Source organism: Theropithecus gelada, chromosome X (assembly GCF_003255815.1).
Source record: "Theropithecus gelada isolate Dixy chromosome X, Tgel_1.0, whole genome shotgun sequence".
Taxonomy (NCBI): Eukaryota; Metazoa; Chordata; class Mammalia; order Primates; family Cercopithecidae; genus Theropithecus; species Theropithecus gelada.
The window spans coordinates 109,100,890-109,127,427 of NC_037689.1; the positions used below are offsets into that span (position 1 = coordinate 109,100,890).

At 36.4% G+C, this 26,538-nt stretch overlaps 1 protein-coding gene across 3 annotated transcripts in view; it reads left to right on the plus strand.

The window, feature by feature from the left end:
* The window catches only part of PAK3 (p21 (RAC1) activated kinase 3), a 286,207-nt gene that overhangs the window by 239,488 nt on the left and 20,181 nt on the right, over positions 1-26,538 (plus strand). For all 3 annotated transcript variants that reach the window (XM_025373283.1, XM_025373282.1, XM_025373281.1), the window contains 5 exons: positions 17,930-17,978; positions 18,304-18,416; positions 20,115-20,232; positions 21,667-21,766; positions 22,268-22,464. In XM_025373283.1, the coding sequence (XP_025229068.1) occupies positions 17,930-17,978; positions 18,304-18,416; positions 20,115-20,232; positions 21,667-21,766; positions 22,268-22,464 (577 nt within the window). The remainder of the gene's footprint in view (positions 1-17,929; positions 17,979-18,303; positions 18,417-20,114; positions 20,233-21,666; positions 21,767-22,267; positions 22,465-26,538) is intronic.

The following is a 26,538-nucleotide window of genomic DNA, read 5'->3' on the forward strand; positions in this document are numbered from 1 at the left end:
TCAAAAAAGTATATATCACATATAAGCTTGATTGTTTTTCATGATTTTATATTTTCTTTGTTTTTCCCCCTAGCTTTTGTACTAAAGTTTCTTTTGAAATTGACAGTATATCTCAGGAAATAAGGGAAAGCATTCATTAGACATTTGGGCTAGAGAATAGGAGAGGCACTCATGGAAACTGTGCCTGGCGGGAATCAAGATGAAAAGACCCTAAGGGAGACAAACTCAGGAAGAAATGCATGGCCAAGTTTATTCTTCCAGTCAAAACCATAATGACATTATATTTGAACTTTCCAGGGAGCTAAAATGTATTCTCATTTGCTCACAAAAAGGAAGAGTTTTGTGGTCTCTAGAAGCTCCCTGTCACCGAATGGGTCAAATTAATATTTCTACTCATTCTAAAACAGTGATAAACAATAGAACTTACTGTGATGATAGAGATGTTCTATATCTGTGCTGTCTAATATGGTAGCCACTGGCTGTGTGTGGCTATGGGGCACTTGGAATGTGGCTAGTGCACACAAGAAACTGAATTTATGTGAATTCATTTATTTGTTTAGCAGATATTTCTTGAGCACTATGTTCCAGGCACTATGCTAGGTGCTAGAGAGACAGAGATGGGTAATGATGGTGTGGGCCCTCAAGGAACTTACAGTCTACACTGATAAGTGCTTGACAGAGGGATACAGGGTACCAGAAGAACCTTGAGGCAAGCTTACTCAATTCAACCAAGTGCAGAGCGGGGCCAGCTTCTAGAGCCATTTTCTCCCACCAGGAATTTTCCCTGTCTACTTCTGGTGGACTGGTTGTTTTACCTAAGAAAGCTATACCTTCCCAAGTTCATATACAAACCTCAACTCTCCTTCTTCATGCCTAAAGGGTAAATACCACCAGACAGATTGCAAAAAGACAGTATTATGTACTAAAGGGACTTAGAAAACAAAAGTTGGCTTTTAGATTTTGTTTTCATCTGGTTGAGTCTCTGGTAGAGCTAACAATAGGAAGGGAAAGGATATTCAATCCACTTAGAAGTAATACTCCAAATCATTGTTGTCCAGTACGGTGGCCAGTAACCACATTTGGCTATTGAGCACTTGAAATGTGGCTAGTCCAAAAGGAGATGTACTATAAGTATAAAAGGCACACCTGATTTCAAAACCTTAGTATGAAAAAAGAATGTAAAATATCTCATTAATACATTTTTATTGATTACATGTTGAGATATTTTGCATACATTGGATTAAAGAAAATATATTATGAAAATTAATTTCACCTTTTAAAAACTTTTAAATATATAGCTCTAAGAAATTTAAAATATGGCTCGTGGCTCATGGCTCATATTATATTTCTAATAGGCAGTAATGCTCTAGTTGTAGCCTTAACTGGGAGTTGTTTATTTATTCGTAAAGTGTTTTTCCATGGTTGTTTTTTGGAGAGTGGGAGATGTTATAATTTTGTCTTGATTGTTCCAACTAAAAGCCAACTGAGCCAAAAATAGCATTAAATTTTAAAAGGAAAAAGTACAAGATGGTTTCAGATATCTCCCAGATACTAGGTAATGAAACAAGACTAATTTTGCCAAGAACAAAGATCAGGCCACCAAGCAACTTTGTGTAACAAAGAGATTTCCTCTCTTGGCTATTATTTATGCCTGTGACTTTTAAAGATGAAAAGGAAAGTTCTCTGTCTCTGAGTCTCTTTGTACAGTCTTCATAATCTAAAATGAAAAATCGAAGCATAAATCCTGCTTGCCACTGCAGAAAGGTCTATTTTAAATTCCCAGCAAGTTCATCATTTTAAAGAATGATAAAGTAGCAGATAGTTCACTCATAGGCCCAACACAACTTTTTAATATGTCCTTAGAGGGTATGGAGTCTATTGTATTTCTACTTTTGTCTTCTTTAGTGTTTAGCACAGTGCTTTTGCACTTAGTAGGCCCTCAAAAACAATTTTGTGCAGTTATGATCAACAGCTAGATTCACTTTGGCCAGATTCAAAGAACTGCAAAGCTGTCTGCCAACTCCATCTCTGTGGGCCTGTTTTTGCCTCAATAAATATTTGTTGAGCTAATGAAAATTGTTTGTCTTTCTACCGCATCTTCTCACTCGTAAGTGGGAGTTGAACAATGAGAACATATGGACACGGAGGGGAACAACACACACCGGGGCTGGAAAGGGGATGGGGGGGCGAGGGGAGTGAGAGCATTAGGGCGAATAGCTAATGCATGCGGGTCTTAAAACCTAGATGTCGAGTTCATAGGTGCAGCAAACCACCATGGCAGACGTATACCTATAACCTGCATGTTCTGCACTTGTATCCCGGAACTTAAAGTAAAATTTTAAAAATAAAAAAGAAAATGTTTGTCTTTCTAACTATTCCTTTCCTCTGTCCTCTGTATTTACATGTGTATGTACATGCCTATCTTGCTCCTCCTGTGTCTGTCTGTCTTTCCCTGTTTTTCCTCAGTGTGTCTTCATATTTTTGTCTTTCACAATGACTTGGTCGGCCTCATCACATCTGATTCCTTTATTCTCTGGGTATTTGTGTGTGCTGCATATCTGTCTTCTTCAAGCATGTTGGCTTCACATTCTACTGCCCATTTTCACACACACCCCACAACCCAAATGGTCATAATGTAAAATCAAGATGTATTCAAGATATAATCTACTGGCTTAAATCTATTTACTATGATTTTATCATTTATTTAATTTGCTAATTTTATTTTTTTGATCTTAGTAGATTGTTTTCCCTCAGTTGACAAAAAGTTGACTTTTTTCTTTCTGGAACAACAACAACAAAAAAACCACCTCCCACTTATATTAATTTTCTTTTTACTTAAATTACTTTCAACTGATTTTGTTTTCATTAATTACTGGCCTAAGTTATATAAACTAGTCTCTACTCTCAATGTATAGAGTTTTTTTAAATTAAATCTGTATTTTTAATTGTTTTTGCCTTACCTATTATTACAGTGACATTCAAAATTGTTGTCAATAATCATTTGGTGTTAGGGATAATCAGCCCCAGTATCCTATTCTCAATTGCAGAGAGCACAACAGTTCACTCACTCTCAGGAGCTGGATTTGAGAAGAGTCTCTCCATTAATCACCCTCATTTACTTGGAAAACTAAATTTTTTTCCAGCATGGGTTTCTGCCATCCCAGCATTCAGGCCTGGGGCCAGAGAATTGGGCTCCATCTTCCATAAATCAAGTTCAGAATCACATGTCTAATCATTTGAGGCCATAGCTGTGAGTTGAAGGCTAAAAATGACATTGTTTCACTGGGTTTGCTGTGAAAAGTGTTCTATAATTGGCCACCAAATCCAGACATTTTGAACAAATTTATGCAAAGTTAAAAAATAAGGAAAGAAAGAAAAAAAAGTCAGGTACCCCAAAATTATCATTAACTCAACAACATGAGTTTGTCAGAAATATATCTGGTGCGGACTTGAGAATCTTTACTTTCTAGAATAGTTATATAAAATCACTTGTTTAATAAATGAGGTAGAATGAGACAACAAAATCAAATATTTATTTCAGTCAACGGCTATCATTGGCAACCCTGTGTAATTCCTGAATTAGCAATAGCTATATAAGAGAGGGCTGAATTTACAACGTTCACAGCTGTCCTCACGGATTTCTCATTAATGTATTTGAATTCAGGTTAGGGTCTTTCCTTAAATGAGAATGCACTGAAAAACAGGCCTTTTTTCTCTTTCAGGTTCATATTGTCTTTTCTCTTCGACATTATAATAGAAAAATATTTTTGAGGAAGCAGCTCAGAGGATCCGGTTTAACAAGTATCTTTTTAACATCAGTGAACCTTTAATGAGTGCCTACTATGTGTAATCTAGAGTAGCAGTTAAGAATCAGGTTCTGGGAGTTCACAGTGACCTCTATACTTGTGGTCCCACTGAATATTTGACAGGGAGAAAAGAAGAGTTGTATCAAGAAATAAGATGAACACCTACCCCCAGTAATGTACCTTTCCCCTATATTTTATTCACACACTCATCTTCACTGTCATCTCTCATATGAATCCCTCTTTGGCTGGCATGGTCCTAATTGACCTTTTCTGTCTTTTGTTTTTCTGAATCCTACAGATTATATCTGTGCCAGCATGTATTCACCACTTATATCTTAGCTTGTCTAGACATGTAAAATTGCTTGAAACTTTGAGGAATGTAGACAAATAAAGGGAGAATTTTTGAAAAACTTGAAGAAAAAGAAAGAGACAGGATTCTGAACTCAGGGCTGTAGATAAATTATTTAATTTCCTTAAGCATCAGTTTTCTCATCCATTGTAAGCAGAATGCACGTATCTCATAAGGTTGTAAAAATAAATAAGAGAAGCCATTTAAAGTCCTTAGCACAGTACATGGCACATCGTTAATTGCTCAGTAAATGCTAGTTATTATTAGGGATGAGAGACACACTCATATGTTGCTATTATATAGAACAGAATATAATAAGTATCGTGAAGAAATTACAAAGAGCTCTGTGGACAGAGAGGAAGAACAAATTATTTACAGCCAGTGAGGGGATATGATAGACTCTTAGAGGAGGGTACACTTCAGAGTGACATTAGAGGGTATAGGAATTTAATGAATAGGGTTTATGAGAAGTTTTGTTTGAATGAATACTTACTTCAGACTGTAGGTTTCATTCACTTTCGTATCCCTAAGGTCTGCAACACTGCCCCAGCATATATGCTCAAATATAAGGTAACACAATAAGATATATATGTATGTAGATATATCTATATCTATATATATATATATATAAATATGGTTGAAGTCTACTTATGATGTTTGTTAATTTGCTTTCATTTACATATTTAAAACCACTTATATAAAGTATTATTTTGTAGAGATTTTTCTACTCTCATATTTCACGAATGGTATAATGCAAAATCTTCTTATGTGTCTTTAACATCATTCTTTTTGTAATCACTAGAGATTATTTTTGAGTCTTCTTCCAGTTAGTCAAATATATTGCCTGGCTTGCATCTAGGATATTTGAGATATTGAACCCAGATATAATTCTGTTCCTGGATATTTATTCCTAGTCACAATTACCCATTCATATAACATTAAGATTATTGTTTTTTGAACTTGTCCTGTGGGTGTATATTTAGGTCTTCAAGACATATATCTACTATCTACTATGTGACTTTTAAAAATTTCTATTACAAATTGTCATACTTACACAAAAATAGGGAAAATAACACAGGAACTCCTGTATTCTTATCACTTAGATTAAACATTTATCAACAATTTTTAATAAAATCACAATGCCATCATAACATCTACAAACAATTAACAATTGCTTCATATCATTTAACTCCCAGTCTATAATCAGAATTCTCCACTTGCAACAAAACGCTATTTTTATAATTGATTTGTTCAAATCAACATCCAAAGGAGATCTACATGTTGCAAATGTTATGATAATAACTCTGTATACCTTGAAGCAGTCTCCTTTCTTTTTCCACTACCATCATCTTGTTGAAGAAAACTGGTTATTGTCTTGTAAAATGTGGCACTTTCTGGATTTGTCTGTTAGTTTCATTTGTTGTCATTTAACTTGCTCCTCTAACTTCCACCTCCGGGATTCAGGGGATTCTCCTACCTCAGCCTCTCGAGTAACTGGGAATACAGGTGTGTGTCACCATGCCCAGCTAATTTTGTATTTTTAGTTGATAACAGAGTTTCACCATGTTGACCAGGCTGGTCTTGAACTCCTGACCTCAAGTGATCCACCCACCTCAGCCTCCCAAAGTGCTGGGATTCCATGTGAGAGCCACCATGCCTGACGAAATGCTTGCTTTTTAAACTGCCAGCTTTCATTATAAAGAGTTAGTATGGAGTTACATACGAAAGTGTTCGATGAGGGGTATTTTGATATTTTTAGTAGGGGAATTTTATTAAATATCTTTATAAAGTCTTAAAATTTTATATTGTCAATATGTTTCACTGAGTTGCATCCATTATTGTTTATGGTGGTCAAACTATTTCATCTTTAGCTAATGGGAGCCCCTTTCACTGCATTGGTTATGACAGAGGTCTTTTAATAGCTTGTTTACGACATCCAACACTTGCAGTTATGCAGTCATACCATCCAAAATAACTTATTCACATCCTTTCTTTGTAATTCTGACAGGTACTCTCTATGAGCATCCAAAACTATCATTAATTGAGAAGATATCAACCTAATATGTCCTTTCCAAACTGTATTTTATAGTTAAAAATAAATGAATATGGATAAGTACCAATTACATGAAAGATTTTTATAAGAACTTGCATATAAGGCAGCTCCATTTTTGTGAGGAAAAATTGGGAGGAGAAATCCTTATCTTGTATTTGGATATATATGGTGCATTTCTGTGCATGCATGTATGTTTGTTGTAGGTATATTTTTAGCACAAGTGGTAACATACTATATATCTCCTTTTTTATTGTGTTTCTGTGTTTTAGAGATGGTTCTGTGTTTGTACCTCATACTTTTTAAGCAGATGCACAGTGTTTTGTTATTTGAATGTACCAAAATTTATTGAACTAGGCCCTAAATGGGCATAGACATTTAATTTGTTTTTGATGTTTTGCTATTATAAACAAGGCTTCTGTGAAGATCCTTACAAGTAAACCATTTTATACAAACTTACCATTAGAATAGATTCCTAAAAGTGGAATTGTTATGTAAAAGGATACGTGCATTTTTCTTTCTGAGTTACTGTCCGTAGAGATTTGTTTATTTAACACACCATCAACAATGTATGAGAGTGCCGGTTTGCCTGCACCTTTGCCAACACAGCTGTATTCACTTATTTGGGATTAGAGTACTATAATAAAAACACTCCCACACTGACTTTTTTAAAAAGGAAAATAAATAAGAAAGGAACTCTAACAAGAAAGCATGTGGCAAAACAAAAGGCTATCCTGAAGAATTAATTAGCCAGTGTAGTCCATGTCTTTATAATGCCAAAGTATCTTTGTTGCATGTTATATCTCTCCATAGGTTAGATTAACTATGCAGCTATGTTTGACAGAAAGTGACAATGAGAGCATTTCTTGAAATCATTTTTCTCTTACACGTAGATATATATCTCAGCAAAGGAATTTTGTCTAACATCTGGATCTTTGTCAATCATATCATTATATAGAATGACGATATGTTCAATTCATCAATAATTGCAAACAAATTTTGCTACTAGCTCATGTGTAATCAAGCCCTCAGTCCCCATCTCTCTAAATTAGTTTTAGTTTTAAGATTTCAGAAACTAAATATATAATATTAGATATTTTTCAGACTTATCTCTGCTACTCAGTGAGAAGTCCCTTTCTTCTTACTGTAACATGAAAGTCTCATATTGAAGATGAATAGCTTTGAAACTTATTTCTTAAAAGACTTGATGAATAACAGTATCATTAAGAGAACCTGACAAAGCAGTGTGTACCATAGAACTCAGAGTGCTGAGAATAAAACCTCTGATTTTTTTTTTTTTTTTTTTTGGTTGTTCAGGAAACTATGGGCAAGAGTGGTGTCTAGTGTGCTTATAGAAGTGATTCTTTGGGTAGGACCACCCACCCCAAAAGTATTTGCTTCTTCATCGGATCTATTTTGGGCCACACAAGGTAGAACACTGCTATGAAGCACTAAATAGATGTAGTCTGAGCTCTATAAAAGGCTTTGTGATGTAGGAGATTGGAAATACATTAGCATTTGTGAAGAACAATGTTTATGGAGCAATGGAAGGTGCTCTTTGTTCTACTTAATGCTCTTAAATGCACTGTGTTGTGTGCTGTCCCTTGTAAAGAAAGATGATGCCACTCAATCAAACACCATTAGCAGAGTTTGCACGTTAAGTTGTTTTTTCCAGCCACAGTAATGAGCTTGTTTTAAGCCACCTGCCCCCTTTCCTGTCCAGGCCTCTTGAATCCAATGGCACACACTGTGAAACAGCTGCTTAGATTTAATGTTGGAGTGAGTAGCCGAGAGTTATCTGGCCTTTCCAGGGATTAAGTCTTGTAATTGTGGCCTCATTATCACTGGACTATAACCCACCAAGCTCCCTGGCCCCACACCCATAATGTGTTACAGCTCTCTTTAAAATTAGATGACCATGAATACTCTGAGAAAAGTCATGCCCTAGCTAAAGAACAGAAAATTCCCTGTTCTGATTTATAATCTTAGTAATTAAAGACTATACCATCTGGCCCCAGCTACATTCTGTGTACTTAGAGCAGTACTGAGATAACATGATTTTTACATAATTTGCTTTTTTAAATTTAGAGATGCATTTTTTAGAAGTAAATTACACAAAGGAAAATGCCAGAACTCTCTCTTTGGAAAAGTTATTACATGTGATGGTAACACCATTCCTGAGCCCCAAAGAACATATCTCTCAACAAAACAAGTAACTATATGGTAGTATCAAGCTATATACATACAAATATAAATATAGATATATAATCTGTATGTTTTTATGTCAGGTGCACAAATATAGTGAGACAATACCTAGATAGGAGCCTACAAGTAGTAACTTTTTTAATATTCAGCAAAAGATAAAGTCTATTTCTAAAAACAGCAGTGCATTTTCAGCCACATGACCAATCTTAATTGAGTCGGCAAACAGAACAACAACCTGTGTGTGGTTATACCAAAGAAATAAGACATACCATGTCGTGGGACAAACTAAATGGCTGTGGACAAAGTGAGTAGAAAATTAAAGGCAAGATAAACATTTTGGGGAGGCGGCTTAGCATAACAGGTACAAACATGAGTTTTGAGAAGTACCACAATTGCCCTTAGCACTGAGGTAAAAATGCTAAAGATCTATGGCAAAACATGAAATGGTGATTAAGAGCATGGGCTGTGGAGACAAAGTAATGCATTTTTAAGCTCAGCTGCTGATTGTGCAACCTTAGGCAACCTACTTAACATTTCTTTGTTTCAATGTCCTCATTTGCAAAGTGAGGAGAATCTAATTTATCTCATAGAGTTGTACAGGGTGGGCATTAAGTGAGATCATTACAGAGTTGCAGAGAATATTGCTCAATAAGTGAAATAGCCTTTTTATAGCAGCAGCAGCAATAGGAGTACATGTAAAAAATAACCATCCTATCTGGAGTTTAATCCCTGCCTATGACCTCATTAGCACCAGATTTGTATTTGTAAAACCTTAATGGGAATTTTGCCTATCTTTCTGGCTCCCTGATTCTTATTCCTACCAGACTCTTCTTGGACTTCATTGAGCCTTTAGACCTCTTGCCCTTTTTGTTTTCTCCCAGTATATGAGCTTTTTCCTAAGCTCATTTCTTTGCCCTTCTTTTCCTCTAATCCATTTCCATGGTGAAATCAAAGTGACTTATCTAAATTATTAGTCCTACCACGTTGCTGCTTTTGCAACTATTCATGGTCATGGCTTGACATTGGCACTTGGTGGGAAACATCAAAACCTCGTCAAGATTCCTGATAATGAAACTGACTTACTTTATGAGGAAAAGGGATAACTGTGAATTGTTTGTTTCTTTCTGGACCCTTCAGGCTAGATGCCAGTGTTTCCATTTGAGTAGTAAGCGCTTGGTCATGTCAGGGAGAGACTGTTAATAAAGCATCTGATGTGATGCCAAGAACCCAGAAGTACTTATCACATTTTAATTGATGATGGGTCCCAATGGTTGAGAAATCTGTTGGTTTAGTATTCTTTAATCATAGTGTAGTTAACTGAAAGATCTCTAACTTCAAGTTAGGAGACCTTTGTTACTTACTTGCTATGTCATCATGGGTCTATCCTTCCTGCTTTCTGGGCTTCAGAATTCTCATTTGTAATGAGAAAGTTAAACTGGATGTTCTCTATTTTCCTTTGAGTCCTGATAATGCATGATTACTTTGTGGTATCTGAGGGACTGAGATTTGGAATAAAAACAATACCTATCATAAAATCATGTTCTTCCTCAGGAATCTGGCTTTAATATAACTGGAGTGGAGTGTTAATAGGGATCAATGTAATTAAATGTTTAGCATAAAAATCAAATTGACAGTGTTGCTCATTTTAGCACACCAGACCCAATACACCAGAGAATTAGGAATTTTAACCCCTATCTTTGTTAGTTTGAGTTTTGGCATCCTTACATCCTATAGTGCTGCATGACACTGACTTTCTTTCTTTTTTTTAATTAAAGTTCTAGGATACATGTGCAGAACATGTAGGTTTGTTGCATAGGTACACACATGCCATGGTGGTTTGCTGCACCCATCAACCCGCCATCTACATTAGGTATTTGTCCTAATGCTATCTCTCCTCTAGTACCCCACCCCTCAACAGGCCCTGGTGTGTGATGTTCCCCTCCCTGTGTTCATGTGTTCTCATTGTTCAACTCCCACTTATGAGTGAGAACATATGTTGTTTGGTTTTCTGTTCCTGTGTTAGTTTGCTAAGAATGATGGTTTCCAGCTTCATCCATGTCCCTGCAAAGGACATTAGCTCATCCTTTTTATGGCTACATAGTATTCCATGGTATATATGTGGCACATTTTCTTTATCCAGTCTATCATTGATGGGCATTTGGGTTGGTTCCAACCCAATGTGAATAGTGCTGCAATAAACATACATGTGCACATGTCTTTATAGTAGAATGATTTATAACCCTTTGGGTATATGCCCAGCAATGGGATTGCTGGGTCAAATGATATTTCTGCTTCTAGACCCTTGAGGAATAGCCACGCTGTCTTCCACAATGGTCGAACTAATTTACACTCCCACCAGTGGTGTAAAAGCATTCCTATTTCTCCACATCCCCTCCCACATCTGTTGTTTCCTGACTTTTTAATGATCGCCATTCTAAATGGTGTGAGATGGTATCTCATTGTGATTTTGATTTACGTTTCTCGACCAGTGATGATGAGCTTTTCTTCATATGTTTGTTGACCGCATAAATGTCTTCTTTTGAGAAGTGTCTGTTCATATCTTTTGCTCACTTTTTGATGGAATTGTTTGTTTTTTTTTCTTGTAAATTTTGTTTAAGTTCCTTGTAGATTCTGGATATTAGCCGTTTGTCAGATGGGTACATTGTAAAACCTTTCTTCCATTCTGTAGGTTGCCTGTTCACTCTGATGATAGTTTCTTTTACTGTGCAGAAGCTCTTTAGTTTAATTAGATTCTATTTGTCAATTTTGGCTTTCGCTTCCATTGCTTTTGGTGTTTTAATCATGAAGTCTTTGCCCATGTCTATCTCCTGAATGGTATTGCCTAGGTTTTCTTCTAGGGTTTTTATGGTTTTAGGTTTTATGTTTAAGTCTTTAATCCATCTTGACTTAATTTTTGTGTAAGGTGTAAGGAAGGGGTTCAGTTTCAGTTTTCTGCTTATGGCCAGCCAGTTTTCCCAACACTATTTATTAAATAGGGAATCATTTCCCCATTGTTTGTTTTTGTCAGGTTTGTCAAAGATCACATGGTTGTAGATGTGTGGCATTATTTTTGAGGCATCTGTTCTATTCCATTGGTCTATATATCTGTTTTGGTACCAGTACCATGTTATTTTTGTTACTGTAGCCTTGTAGTATAGTTTGAAGTTAGGTAGCATGATGCTTCCAGCTTTGTTCTTTTCACTTAGGATTGTCCTGGCTATAGAAAATTTCAGGCCAATATCACTAATGAATATTGATGTGAAAATCCCCAGTAAAATACTGGCAAACCAAATCCAGCAGCACATCAAAAAGCTTATCCACCACCATCAAGTCAGCTTCATCCCTGGGACGCAAGGCTGGTTCAACATACACAAATCAGTAAATGTAATCCATCCCATAAACGGAACCAGTGACAAAAACCTGATTATCTCAGTAGATGCAGAAAAGGGCTTCCATAAAATTCAACACTCCTTCATCCTAAAAACTCTCAATTAACTAGGTATGGATGGAACATATCTCAAAACATTAAGAGCTATTTATGACAAACCCACAGCCAATATCATACTGAATGAGCAAAAGCTGGAAATGTTCCCTTTGAAAACCGGCATAAGACAAGGTCGCCCTCTCTCACCACTCCTATTCAACATAGTGTTGGAAGTTCTGGCCAGGGCAATCAGGCAAGAAAAAGAAATAAAGGGTGTTCAAATGGGAAGAGAGGAAGTCAAATTGTCTCTGTTTGCAGATGACATGATTATATATTTAGAAGACCCCATCATCTCAGCCCAAAATCTCCTTAAGCTGATAAGCAACTTCAGCAAAGTCTCATGATACAAAATCAGTGTGCAAAAATCACAAGCATTCCTATACATCAATAATAGAGAGCCAAATCATGAGTGAACTCCTATTTACAATTTTACAAAAAGAATAAAATACCTAGGAATGCAACTTATAAGGGATGTGAAGGACTTCTTCAAGGAGAACTACAAACCACTGCTTAAAGAAACAAGAGAGGACACAAACAAATGGAAAAACATTCAATGCTCATGGATAGGAAGAATCAATATTGTGAAAATGGCCATACAGCCCAAAGTAATTTATAGATTCAATGCTATCTCCATCAAGCTACCATTGACTTTCTTCACAGAATTAGAAAAAACTACTTTATATTTCATATGGAACAAAAATGACACCAACTTTTAAAAATTAAAGTGAATTAAAGTTTTATTTTGTAAATATATGCATGGAGATATTTTGATATACCCCAGGCTGTTGCAAAGCTCATCTTTGGGAATCAGTGCAACATGGTTGGCATGAAGATTGTTTCTTTGGGGGTATACACTACTGTGCTTCAGTTATTACAAGGAGAGTGCTTCCCAACTTCACCAAGATCCCTTCAATTATTTGTCTTTGTAAACCCCAGATTATAAATAATTTTGATGATTGAACTATATTTGTTAATAGTTTATTTATTGTACTTTATTAAGCAAAAATACATGTAACTGCTAATGAAAGCTTTTAATCATCATGTGATAGCCAATGTAATTACAAGTTGATATAATTCTAGCTAAAAGGAAGTATATGTGATATTTGAATTAGCTGTTCTCAGGTAATTGTCATTTTTTTGTTATGAATTTTGAAACATCAAATATCTTAAAAACTCCCAGATACTTACAGAGCTTTCTTATGATTCACACACTAGCATTTGAGAACTTAATGAATATGTTAGGAAATAATCAACTAAATAATAATTATCATTATTGCTAATATTTATTGGGAAATCACTGTATGCCAGAACTATATACATTTAGTCCTCCTTTAATCCTAAATGACAAAGAAACTAAATTACTTACCCAGAGTCTGAGAACTAGGAACTAGTAGGACTTGAACCAGGGGAGGTTTGAATGAATGGGAGTGAGGACTACTGTTCTCAACCCAGCAGTGAGCAATAAGAGAGCTTTAACAGATGAATCTTGAAGGAAGTTGAGATCTCTTGAAGGAGAGATTCATATTTATACCCGTAGAATTTTAAATTGTTAGAATACGGAAAACCATCAGAACTGGGGTGCGGAAATATGTTGGGGGTGCTAAGACAGAGCTGGGGAAAAGGTGCTAAATTTTAATTTGCAGGTTAGTATCCGAATTTGTGCCTTCGAGTTGAAGGTTGTGCAAAGGCTAGAAGTTGCACAAACCCGTAACTTATTTGTCAGAGCAGGGAGTTCCAACCACCTAACAACATATTTGGTTTAGGGGGTTGGTAAGTGTGGTAGGAGAGTATATTACCATTTTATGACAAGAGAACCAGGGTACAGGGTAGGGAAATGCATATATATATATATATACACACACATACACACACACACACACACACACACATTACATAATTGCACATGTGCAGTAAGTGGGGAGGGGAGGTGAGGAGGAAGACTCATTTTTAGTTAGCAGCTGGTGCTCTAGAGTTTTAGGATCTTTAACCTCTGTGGATTAGTAATTTATAGCAATTTTATACCCCTGGATGCCATAAATCCCAGGATATTGAGATTCCAGGGTTAGAATTCTAGCAATTTTAATACAATGAAATGCTGAGGGTGCTGGAGGAGGACAACAACAACAACAACAACAAAAAATAAACCCAAGAATCTGAAAGGTAAAGCTCTCAAAATGTTAAACATGAATCCCCACTTGCACTCCCCCAAGTCAATCACAATTTTAGCCCTTGAGACAGTGGAAATGGGCTTGGGGGTTAGGGAGACAGGAGTGTTGAATAACAGAAAGGCCATCTGGGCACGCATTTTGGGCCTCCCTCCCTAGCTTTAACTGGGGCAACTCCCAATTTATTTGTTTAATATATTGAGAGTTTTTTCATACAGTTTCATTTGATAAAGGCGTTCCAACTTCCAAAGAAAAGGGTAAAACCACTTCCCTAGGGGGAAAGAAAGGATGTGGAACCTGTAAAACGTGTTCCAATAGTTTACCTCAGCCTCCGTCCTTTTTGGAAATAGGGGCAGATGTTAGCAAGGATGCTTTGGCTGGGAGGTTGGGATGGGCCAACTAATAGTTCAGTGTATCAGTCATCCCCTACTGTGAAACCGATAGCAACAGTGGCAACAACAAATGATGATAATAGCAGTTACCATATAGGCATCAACTCTGATCTGGCACAGGGCTAAATGCTTACATAGATTGTGCCATGCAATTCTCTACAGCCCTGTGAAATAGGAACTATTATCCCATTTTGCAGATACTCTCACTCTTTTGCATCTAAAGTAATTGTGCATGTGGCCTAAATACATGTGAATAAACCAAACAGTCACTTTTATTTATTTATTTTTAAATTTTATTTTAGATTTAGGGAGTACATGTATAGGTATGTTACCTGGGTATATTGCATAATGCTGAGGTTTAAGGTACAAATTATCCCATCACCCAGAAGTAAGCATAGTACCCAACAGTTAGTTTTTCAACTCTTACCCTCCTCCCTCCCTCCTCACTCTAGTAGTCCCCAGTGTCTATTGTTGCCAGCTTTATGTTCATGAGTACCCAGTGTTTAGCTCCAGCTTACAAGTAAGAACATGTTGTATTTGGTTTTCTATTCCTGCATTAGTTCACTTAGAATAATGGCCTCCAGCTCCATCTATGTTACTGCAAAGGACATGATCTTAGTCTTTTTATGGTTGCATAATATTCCATGGTGTACATGTACCACATTTTTCTTTATCCAATCCACCATTGATGGGCCCATAGGTTTATTCCATGTCTTTGCTATCGCGAATAGTGCTGCAATGAACATGCAAGTGCATGAATCTTTTTGACAAAGTGATTTTCTTTTGGTTATATACCCAGTAATAAGATTGTTGGGTCAAATGGTAGTTCCATTTTAAGTTCTTTGAGAACTCTCCAAACTGCTTTCCACAGCGGATGACCTAATTTACATTCCCTCCAGCAGTGTATAAGTGTTTTCTTTTCTTGGCAGCCTTGCCAACGTCTGTTGTTTATTGACTCTTTAATAATTGCCATTCTGACTGGTGAGAGATGGTGTCTCTTTGTGGTTTTGATTTGCATTTCTGTGATGATTATTGATGTGGAGCATTTTTTCATATGTTTGCTAGCTGTATGTCAAAAGGCATTTTTAAATCATATTTTGCAATTAGATTTAACTAGTTTCTCAGGACTTATTGCAGCTGAAATATACACCAAGTCGAGGTGATCTATTCCTTTGAACTCAAATAAGTTCAGAAGGACAAATCACACACCGGGCTCTGAAGTCAGGAATGTCTGTTTGCTTATTCCAGGAGCAAAGTACTTTATTTAGATTTAAGTAGAAGAAATGTTTTCTTCACAGAAAGGAAAGGTCGTATTGGCATTGCATGTTTGCTTTACAAGATTTTTATTCATTTGTTTATTCAACAAATATTTATTGGGCACTAACTGTGAGCTCTGAGCCTAGAATCTCACACTTACAAAAGTGAGGAAATGATTTGTTTGATACAAGCCTCAAGCCTAAGAAATTTCTAGAATTACCAAATCCTGGTTTAGGTGGCACCTATTGATTAAGTGTGATTTTTCAGCCTAGTTCCAATCGATGTTTAGAAACCCAAGCAGAGTGAGGAGGGTGGTAGAGTTGTAGATTATAAATCATAGAATTAAAGACCCTTAGAAAAAAAGTAGCTCATTTCCTGTACTTTAAAAGTGAGAGTCAGACAGACATGGGTTGTTAACTATGTAACCTTGGGCAGGTAACCTCTTTGAGCCTCAGTTCATCATATGTAACATGGGAATAATAGCATCTGCCTTATAAAAATATGGTAAGGATTACATAAGATAAATTATCTAAAGTTCTTAGTGTAGTGTCTGACATATACAACATACTCAGTACATGTTTACTGTTATTGTGATACCTGTTTTCCATGTGACGGGACGGAAACTCAGTGAAAGGAAGTGACTAGCCCAAAGTCACATAGCTTGATGATGTTAGGACAAATATTAGAACTCAGATCTCTACTAATAGTCAGATATGCCTTATACTACATACCGAGTTTACTCCCTGAGAGCCAGGTCCACTTCCTGGACCTGTGAGAAATATTTGGGCTAATCCAAGGAGAAGGGAAAAGAATGACAAGGAAGTGCCTGACATAAGAAAATAATTCCTGGACTCAGAAAACGAAACAGCAAGGATGAAATAGAGAATAAGAGAGAAATAATTACAGAAAGTTTACAGAGCAATGTTGGAGCATTAGAATGCGTAGTCAATCACAGGACTGATCTCTATTCTAACTCCTTTATTCACTAAAAGCGAAATTGACTTTTTATTTCTTTTTCTTGAGGGTGGTGGTGGAAGGTGGTTTAGAATGCATTTGTGATTCATAGAAAGTTACTGTGAATGCAGCTTACTATACAATTTCTATTTGCAAAACAAGGGAACACCATAATCGAAGTTGGAATGGAACCAAGAGTACTGCTAAGATATAAAGAACGATACATTATTAATTTTTTGCGACATGAACTGGCTCCTTATTAATTTTTTTAAGACACCCAGGCTGGAGTGCAGTGGCACAATCACAGTTCACTGCAACCTTGAACTCCTGGGCTCAAGTGATCCTCCCATCTCAGCCTCCTGAAAAGCAGGGACTACAGGCATGTGCCACCACACCTGGCTAATTTTTAAATTTTTTCATAGAAACTGGATCTCAACATGGTGCCCAGGCTGGTCTCAAACTGCTGGGCTCAAGCAATCCTGCTGCCTCAGCCTCCCAAAGTTTTGGGGTTACAGGTGTAAGCCACTGCACCAGGCCCAGAAATGATAGATTTTAAAAGAATATTGGGCTGGAGTGACACTTCATAGAAGTTGTTGAGAAATTTAGTAAAAATAAGAAAACAATGGCTCAATAGTAAAGTCATGTTGCTATTGCTTCATGTAGCCATAGTACAGTACAGCACTGAGAGAGATTGATTCTTTAGATGAAGATAGTCTTAAAAATTGGAAATATATTAAAAGAGCCACTCTGTTTCTATAGTAAAAGTGAAGGTTAATTTATGCTTGCCTAAGCAAAAGATGATATTTTCTTTCCTAAACTATTCTTCAGTTTAATCAGAGGCCTGCAATATTGGTTATTACAAGATTCAAGAAATATTTAGGGGATTCCAGGAGTTTCCTAAAAGAAGCAAGGCCATTTTGCTCAATTTATTACTGCATAGTGCATGACACTCAGACTGGTGCCAGAAAGTCTGACTGGAGTTCCTACACTCCACCACAAGGGATACATTGTGATTGTTTCAGGTGTGTTTGCTGTATAAAAAGATTGTTCCAATATTGTGCACTTAAAAATTTGTTAAGAGGGTAGATCTCCTGTGAAGTGTTTTTTTAATCACAATAATATTTTTTAAAAGGTTGTTCCTTTTCTTCATACTTTAATTTTGAGTTTGCTAATTTTCCTCCCCTCAAAATAATTACATTTTATTTCAAGTAAAATATATTGGTAACAGCTTGATTGCTTATTCTTTTGATAATTTTCACCTTCACAGGGCATCAGGTACTGTTTATACAGCACTCGACATTGCAACAGGACAAGAGGTAAGTGCTAACGTTCAATGCTGATTTTTATTTTCTTTTATTCATATTTATCACTTATCTTCTTTGATAGCAACTTTGCCTAAAAAAAAAAATGGGTAGCACTGGGTTGAGATAGGTGTTTCCTTCATTGGTGCCCAAAGCCTCTGAAGTGAGTGGTTTACCCATGATTAACCAAAAATAAAAGTGGGGGGCATGAGTTTGTGGCACAGGGAAAGAGCTTAGTAAATAAAGAATGTGTATGTTTCACTCTGTGTCCCCCAAAATATGAATATTCATGTTTATTATAATGATTGTAATTCATTCTTGTATTTTAATTGCCATTCAGGTGGCCATAAAGCAGATGAACCTACAACAGCAACCCAAGAAGGAATTAATTATTAATGAAATTCTGGTCATGAGGGAAAATAAGAACCCTAATATTGTTAATTATTTAGATAGGTAAGTGTTTTGTCTCGTTATGTACTTGTATTCTTTGTGGGATGTCATTTTTTCTTGGCAAATTACTTTATTTGGGATTCGTTTATTTAACAGTCATTCTGCAAATATTTCTCAAATGCTACAATGTAGTAGAGTATTAGATCTATTGCTAAACTTGCACTCATTTAGCTTTGTCCACATATCAGACACTTGAAGAAACATTTTATGGTCTTGGTTGTAAATAAAAGAAGTTTGTATAATTTCGTTTTGAGAATCACAGCTCCATTTTGGCAGAAAATAGACCATTGCATATAGGAAGGAGTAGTGGTGTTTTAAACATTACATCAAGTGTTTGTTTGGAGCCAGTACAATTTCTGGGAGTCTAAGTGAAGAAGGCTGACTACCATGGCCCGCTATAATGGCTTTAATGGGTGCTTTGTGATTAACTGACATTGAGGTCTAGGGAATTCAGACTTTAATCTCAAACCTTTTTCCTAAACCAGGTAATTAATGTCTCTTTCATCAGTGGTATTAACAGTGTGTTATAAATAGGTATTTAAAGGCAGCACTAACTCTTCACTTCTGGTTAACATCTCTCTCATTCAATTTCAAAAAGAGTTTGTTTAGTACCACTGTGCTGTGTTCTCTGAAGGTGATACAAAGAAACTAAATCTAGGTCTTCAACCTTAATACCTCAATAAGCTTAAAATGCTGTTTTCTGCTTTTTGGGCCAGGTAGACCAATGTTACAGAAGGAGGAAAAACTGGGAGAAAAGAGGGTCAAATTTTACAGTCTTTTTTTTTTTTTTTTAAACAGAGTCTTGCTCTGTCGCCCTGGCTGGAGTGCAGTGGCACGATCTCAGCTCACTGCAACCTCTCCCTCCTAGGTTCAAGCAATTCTCCTGCCTCAGCCTCCCAAGTAACTGGGATTACAGGTGTGCGCCACCACACCCGGCTAATTTTTTGTATTTTAGTAGAGATGGGGTTTTGCCATGTTGGCCAGGCTGGTCTCAAACTCCTGGCCTCAGGTGACCCACCCACCTTGGTCTCCCAGAGTGCTGGGATTACAGGCGTGAGCCACTCCACCTGGCCACAAATTTTACAGTCTTGATCAGTGTCTTCTAAAGTGTAACTTAGGAACCACCTGCAACAGAGTAACCTAAAGTCATTCTGTGTTTGTAATTTTGCAAAAAATAAAAAATAAAAAAATAAAAAATGCATCTACACTTATAAAAAATGCAGAATTCTAGGCTGCTTTCCATAAATAATAAGATGAGGACTGGACTGTGAAGTTTTATTTTTAACAGGTTTTCCAGGTGAATTTTATGGACACCATAGTTTGAACAATACTGAATATAAAATCTTGCTTCACATTGATATGGGTCTTAGGGCAGAGTGGGAACATTGGGGTCACTCCATTTCCTATAATTTATCTTTCTTGATAAGCAAGGTTTCAGAGAGACCTGATTATACTGCTGAAGTGCCTTCAGATGGTGTCAGGTGATTTGAATAACCTCATGCTCTCGTTGCCTGAATTATAGGGCTCTGGTGACCCTTGGCTCCATATTTGATCACTTGGGGTATGCCCCTCAATACCTTCTGAAAGGTAATGGGCGTGGCACAACTCAGAGTTGACTTCTATCAGAACTGAGGCCTGGGAATATCAGAGTCTCCAATTTTTTAGCATCATAAGGCAAAGTCTTTTCTTTTCTTGTTATAGCTACTTGGTGGGTGATGAACTATGGGTAGTCATGGAATACTTGGCTGGTGGCTCTCTGACTGATGTGGTCACAGAGACCTGCATGGATGAAGGACAGATAGCAGCTGTCTGCAGAGAGGTAAGCAAATAGAGCATTTCCAGCTGAGAAGAACACCAAAATTGGCAGTTCTTCGTTTCTGATTATTCAGAATGTTTATGTCATTAAAGTAACAATAGTAGAACTTTTCCACTGAAAACAATTGGAGAGGCCAACTTCAATTTGAATTCTGTCCTAATAGCACTCCCCAGCATCACCCTCCTGAGCCCCTTGTTTATTTTAGCTGCCTTTTGTGAATCTTTTAGTTCCATTATGTCATTCGTGAGGTGCCATATCTAAACCCACATGCTGTAGTTTCGGTAAACATGGGAAACAGTGATATTGGCATAACACTTCTTTCTAATTTGGGGAAGTTTTTACATGATACTTGTTTTATCCTGCATGTGTAATATGAGCCATGTAAAATAAGTTATATTTTCATCATTTTTATAAGGCAATTTAAACGAGGTCTTCCCTCAGCCCAGAAAGCAGTTGCTTTCACAGTACAATCTGAACTTCCCTTACAGCCCCACAGGGGGCCTGACAGTCTGTCTCTTTTCCAGTAAGTGTCATACCCCTAAGGGGTTTCAAACTAAATTAAAGATATATTATTACATTTATTATGTTGACTATTAAAACACACACACACTTTTTACTGGAGTCTCATCTTAGGCATTATAAGCTATCCCATTTATTTTGGTGAGGTTTTCTATCAACAAAAGTAGGAACTCTGACTCACTGAAACTTGAAAACCAATGATAGAAAAACAAAACTAAGTGATATCAGCTAATCTTTGTTTTTTTGTTTTGTTTTGTTTTGTTTTTGTAAGTTGTTCACTTACATTTCTTCCTTGCTCTCCTCTCATTATCATTTTCCCACCCCACATATCCACCAAACATATATGTTTTCTATTCATGCCATAAATCAAACTTACTACCCTGAGCCTGTGGTTTCCTTCTTCCAGCACTACACTGCAAAGGCATTTCCAAACAAGTGCCTATTACTTCATAGCCTCGGAGTGGTTCCCAAACCTGGCTACCCGTTAGAAATAGTTTGGGGCACTTGTTTTAAATGTAGATTCCTGGGTTTCACTCCAGAACTTCTGAATCAAATCATACCATGTACAATGAAGCTTACCACAGCTGTAGAAGACCAAGCTGAATCCTCCAAATAACTGGGCCAAAGTATATTAATTGGTTAGTTTGACTGTATTGAGGATTGGTGCTATTTATCACATTATCATTCTTCATGTCCTAGTCTGATGTGTCAGCCATCATACGTAGCATGTATAATGCTAAGTGGCATCATTGATGTAAATGGTAATGTGACTTTAAAGTGGTGTTATTGAAGCATTCAGTAATCGATTTCACTTGACAAAATAAAGTTATATCCCTGCCCAAAACTTATCTAGAAATAAAACTTAGTATTAAAAAATTATTTGTGATATAATTAGAACTTTTTTTTCTGATTTAATAGTGCCTGCAAGCTTTGGATTTCTTGCACTCAAACCAGGTGATCCATAGAGATATAAAGAGTGACAATATTCTTCTCGGGATGGATGGCTCTGTTAAATTGAGTAGGTATTTTGGTTCAGGTGGTGTTAGAGTATCAGGGAATTTCTGTTCTTTTATTGTATATCTTAAGAAGATAATGGTTACTGAAAGTGATTTATTTGAAAGAAATTACAGCCCAATTTGAAGTAAAGAATTTTTCTAACACTGTTCCTGATTATTGTGACCACATTTTTTGGATTTAATATTTCAGAATTTCTAGTGACTTGTGGAATGAATAAATTACAACTACCTAATTAGGAAACTGAAAAATTCTGTAAGTTTGAGAAAACAGTGATGAGGAGGAATTAGATTGAAGTCTAGTAAAAATGACATCACATTAGTCAATTATTTCAGACCTTCTTAAAATCAAGACCAGCTGAGACATCAGTTAACAAAAAGGTATGAGCTAGGCAGTTGTGGAAACTCAGTGTGTAACAAAGGAAGATACAGCCATATCTGAAAGTGATATATTGTGAAAAGGAAAATAATTTGGGCTTATTTTAACTGGCTTTTCTTCTCTGCAGCTGACTTTGGGTTCTGTGCCCAGATCACTCCTGAGCAAAGTAAACGAAGCACTATGGTGGGAACCCCATATTGGATGGCACCTGAGGTGGTGACTCGAAAAGCTTATGGTCCGAAAGTTGATATCTGGTCTCTGGGAATTATGGCAATTGAAATGGTGGAAGGTGAACCCCCTTACCTTAATGAAAATCCACTCAGGGTAAGTCAGAAGAGAAGTCAGGTACTTTATTCCCAGCAAAGGGGAAAGGCCAAATATCATTTCTAGCTTCCACCAAAAGTGACCAGAATGGGCTCTTTTCTGAGACCAGTAACATAGAAGCACCAAGTTATAATTTTCAAATTTACTGTAAGCTTTTTAAAGTTTATCTTACAATGTCTCAACAGTTTTCCTTTTCTCTTTCTTTTTTCTTCTTTTTTTTTTTTTTTTTTTTGAGAAAGAGCAACTACTCTTTTTTTTTCTCTTTTTCTCACTTAATTCTTTTTTCCTTCCAACTTTTATTTTAGGTTCACGGGGGGTACATATGCAGGTTTATTACAAGGGTAAATTCCATGCTGTTAGGGTTGGTGTACAGATTATTTCATCTCCCAGGTAATGAATGGAGTACTCAATAGGTAGTTTTTAGATCTTCAGATTCCTCCCACCCTCCACTCTCAAGTAGGCCCCAGTGTGAATTTTTCGCTTCTTTGAGTCTGTGTGTACTCAATGTTTAGCTCCCACTTATGAGTGAACATGTAACATTTGGTTTTCTGTTTCTACATTAATTTGCTTAGAATAATGGCCTCCAGCTGCATCCATGTTGCTGTAAAGGACATGATTTCATTCTTTTTTATGACTACATAGTATTCTATGGTATATATGTTCCACATTTCCATTATCCAATCCACTGTTGATGGACATCTAAATTAACTCCATGTCTTTGCTACTGTGAATAGTGTTGCAATGAACATACACGTGTCTATGTCTTTATTGTAGGACAATTTATACTCCTTTGATTATATACCCAGTAATGGGATTGCTGAGTTGAATGATTTATATTCCTTTGGGTATATACCCAGTAATGGGATTGCTGAGTTGAATGATAGTTTTAAATTCTTTGAGAAGTCTCCAAACTGCTTTTTATAGTGGCTGAACTAATTTACATTCCCTCCAGCGGTGTATAAGCATTCCCTTTTCTCCTGAACCTCGCCAGCATCTGTTATGTTTTGACTTTTTTTTTTTTTTTTTTTTTTTTTTTTTTTTTTTTTTTTTTTTTTTTTTTTTTTTTTTAATTTGAGACAGAGTCTGCTGTGTTGCCTAGGCTGGAGTGCAATGGCGTGATCATGATCTTGGCTCACTGCAACCTCCGCCTGCTAGGTTCAAGTTATTAGTGCCTTAGCCTCCCAAGTAGATGGGATTACAGGCATGCACCACCATGCCTGGTTAATTTTTTATATTTTTGGTAAAGACAGGCTTCACTATGTTGGCCAGGCTGGCCTCAAACTCCTGGCCTCAAGTGATCTACTTGCCTCGGCCTCCCAAAGTGCTGGGATTACAGGCATGAGCCACTGTGCCTAGCCCCTTCTTGACTTTTTAATAATAACCATTCTGACTGGTGTAAGATGGTATTCATTGTGGTTTTGATTTGAATTACTCTAATGATTAGTGATGTGGAGCATTTTTTCATATGCTTGTTGGGCACATGTATATCTTCTTTTGAGAAGTGTCTGTTCATGTCCTTTGTCCAATTTTGAATGGGGTTGTTTGATTTTTGCTTATTAAGTTCCTTATAGAAGCTGGATATTAGACCTTCATCAGATGCATAGTTTGCAAATATTTTCTCCATTTCTGTAGGTTGTCTGTTTACACAATTGATAGTTTCTTTTGCTGTGCAGAAGCTCTTCACTTAAATGAAGTTCCATGTGTCAATTTTTATTTTTGTTGAAATTGCTTATGGAGTCTTTATCATGAAATCTTTGCCAGGGCCCATGTCCAGAATGGTATTTTCTAGATTTTCTTCTAGGGTTTTTATAGCTTTAGGTTTTGCATTTAAGTATTTAATCCATCTTGAGTTGATTTTTGCATATGATGAAAGGAAAGGATCCAATTTCAATCTTCTGCTTATGGCTAGCCAGTTATCCCAGCACCGTTTATTGAATAGGTAGTCCTTTCCCCATTGTTTATTATTGTTGACTTTGTCAAAAATCAGGTGGTTGTGGGTGTGCGACTTTGTTTCTGGGTTGTCTCATCTGTCCTATTCATCTATGTGTCCATTTTTGTACCAGTACCATGCTGTTTTGGTTACTGTAGGCTTGTAGTGTAGTTTAAAGTCAGGTAATGTGATGCCTCCATCTTTGTTGTTTTTGCTTGGGATTGCTTTGGCTATTGGGGCTTTTTTGGTTCCACATGAATTTTAGAATAGTTTATTCTAATTCTGTGAAAAATGTCGTTGGTATTTTGATATGAACAGTATTCATTCTGTACATTACTTTGGGCAGTATGGCCATGTTAAAAATATTGATTCTTCCTATCCAAGAACATGGAAAGTTTTTCCATTTGTTTTTGTCATCTCTGGTTTCTTTCATCAGTGTTTTGTGATTTTTGTTGTAGAGATCTTTCACCTTCCTGGTTAGCTGTATTCCTAGGTATTTTATTTTTTAGGGCTGTTGTGAATGGGATTGTGCTATTGATTTAGCTCTTAGTTGGATGTTGTTGGTGTATGGAAATGCTATTAAGTTTTTTAGCATTGATTTTGTATCCTGAAACTTTGCTGAAGTTGTTTATTAGATTTAGAAGCCTTTGGGCAGAGACTATGGGTTTTCTAGGTATAGAATCATTTCATCTGGGAAGAGAGATAGTTTAATTTCTTCTCTTCCTGTTTGGATGCCTTTTATTTCTTTCTCTTGCCTGATTATTCTGGCTAGGACTTTTAACATTTTTCTAACATGCTTTGATTGTATTTTTAATGACAAGGGTCTTTAAGATTCCTTAGTATAGCTTTCTAATGTAAAATATATGTAGCTTTTTTTTAAGTTAGATGTGGGGAGAAAGTACTTTTATTACATGACATGGTTAAATGATCAATCTAAAAAACACTTGCTTTATAATTACTTTAACAAAGTAAATAAATGCATTTCCAGAACAGCTGTAATTTTTAAATTGGATTTTCCTTCATTATCAGTAATGATTTATTGATTAACAACAGCTTAGTGGGTATTGAATGGAACACAGAGATAGACATAGTGCTAACCTGGTGAAATCACAAACTTAATTAGATTGTCAAGTAGAAAATGATAGGAAACAGTTTGCATTTGCTAACTCACTTTGCTACCACAAAATCAGAGATTTGATCTTCACGTGATCTTGTTATCCCTGCAAAGAGAAAAACTTTATTTCACAACCTAACCCTATCATCTTATTTTGGAGATGTGCTATTGATCATGTGGAGAAAAGGAAAGAGGTATGAAAGAAATGCTTACTCAGTGCAGAAGTGAGCCATAGGTATTTTGTTGTGTATAGCCCAGCAGTGAGCTCTTAACAGAAGTTGTGTTTTGTATATATAACAGGCATCACATTGTTTAAAAAAGAAAATATGCACGGATTCAAATTCTACTCTCAAAATTCATGCACAGTGCTAGTATCATAGGCATCTTGTATATTGCCTGTATCATTACCACTAGGAGTCTAAAATTGAATTGTACCCATGGTATGCAAAAAGAAAAAAAAACATTGTTCTTAGTAAATGGTTAAGAGTTTTCATATAAAGCTTGTAAAATCCATATGCAAATCAAATATATGTGGCTTTCTATGCATGTAAAGAGACCTATAAACTAACTGTCTAGTTGTTTTTGCAGTTAAACATTTTGTAGTTGGGAGCAGAATTATGTATGTATGTATGTATGGAGAGGAGGACAGCTTCCTCCTGGCTGTCTCCTAACTCTTGTTTTATTCCCTGTGCTGATTAGAAAACAACAGATATGAGGGAATACCCTAATGAATGCTATAGGCTATTTCTCTGATCTCATGAAAAAATCTGGAAATGAGATGTGCACATTGATTAGCTGCCTTCAGGGCTGAGTGGAAAAGAAGGAGCATTTTCCCACCATTTGTGGGATAGCCCTCCATGGATTTAATCAAGTCCACCCCTGACCTATGTTCCAGCACATCAGGATAATTACATGGGCTTTTCCTTATTGTTTAACCACCTTTGCCCATTAAGAAATCGCAGTGAAAGAACACATCAGACGTCTTGTTTCTATGGATTTCCTCCCCTAAGTCTTTGGAGTTTGGAGGCAC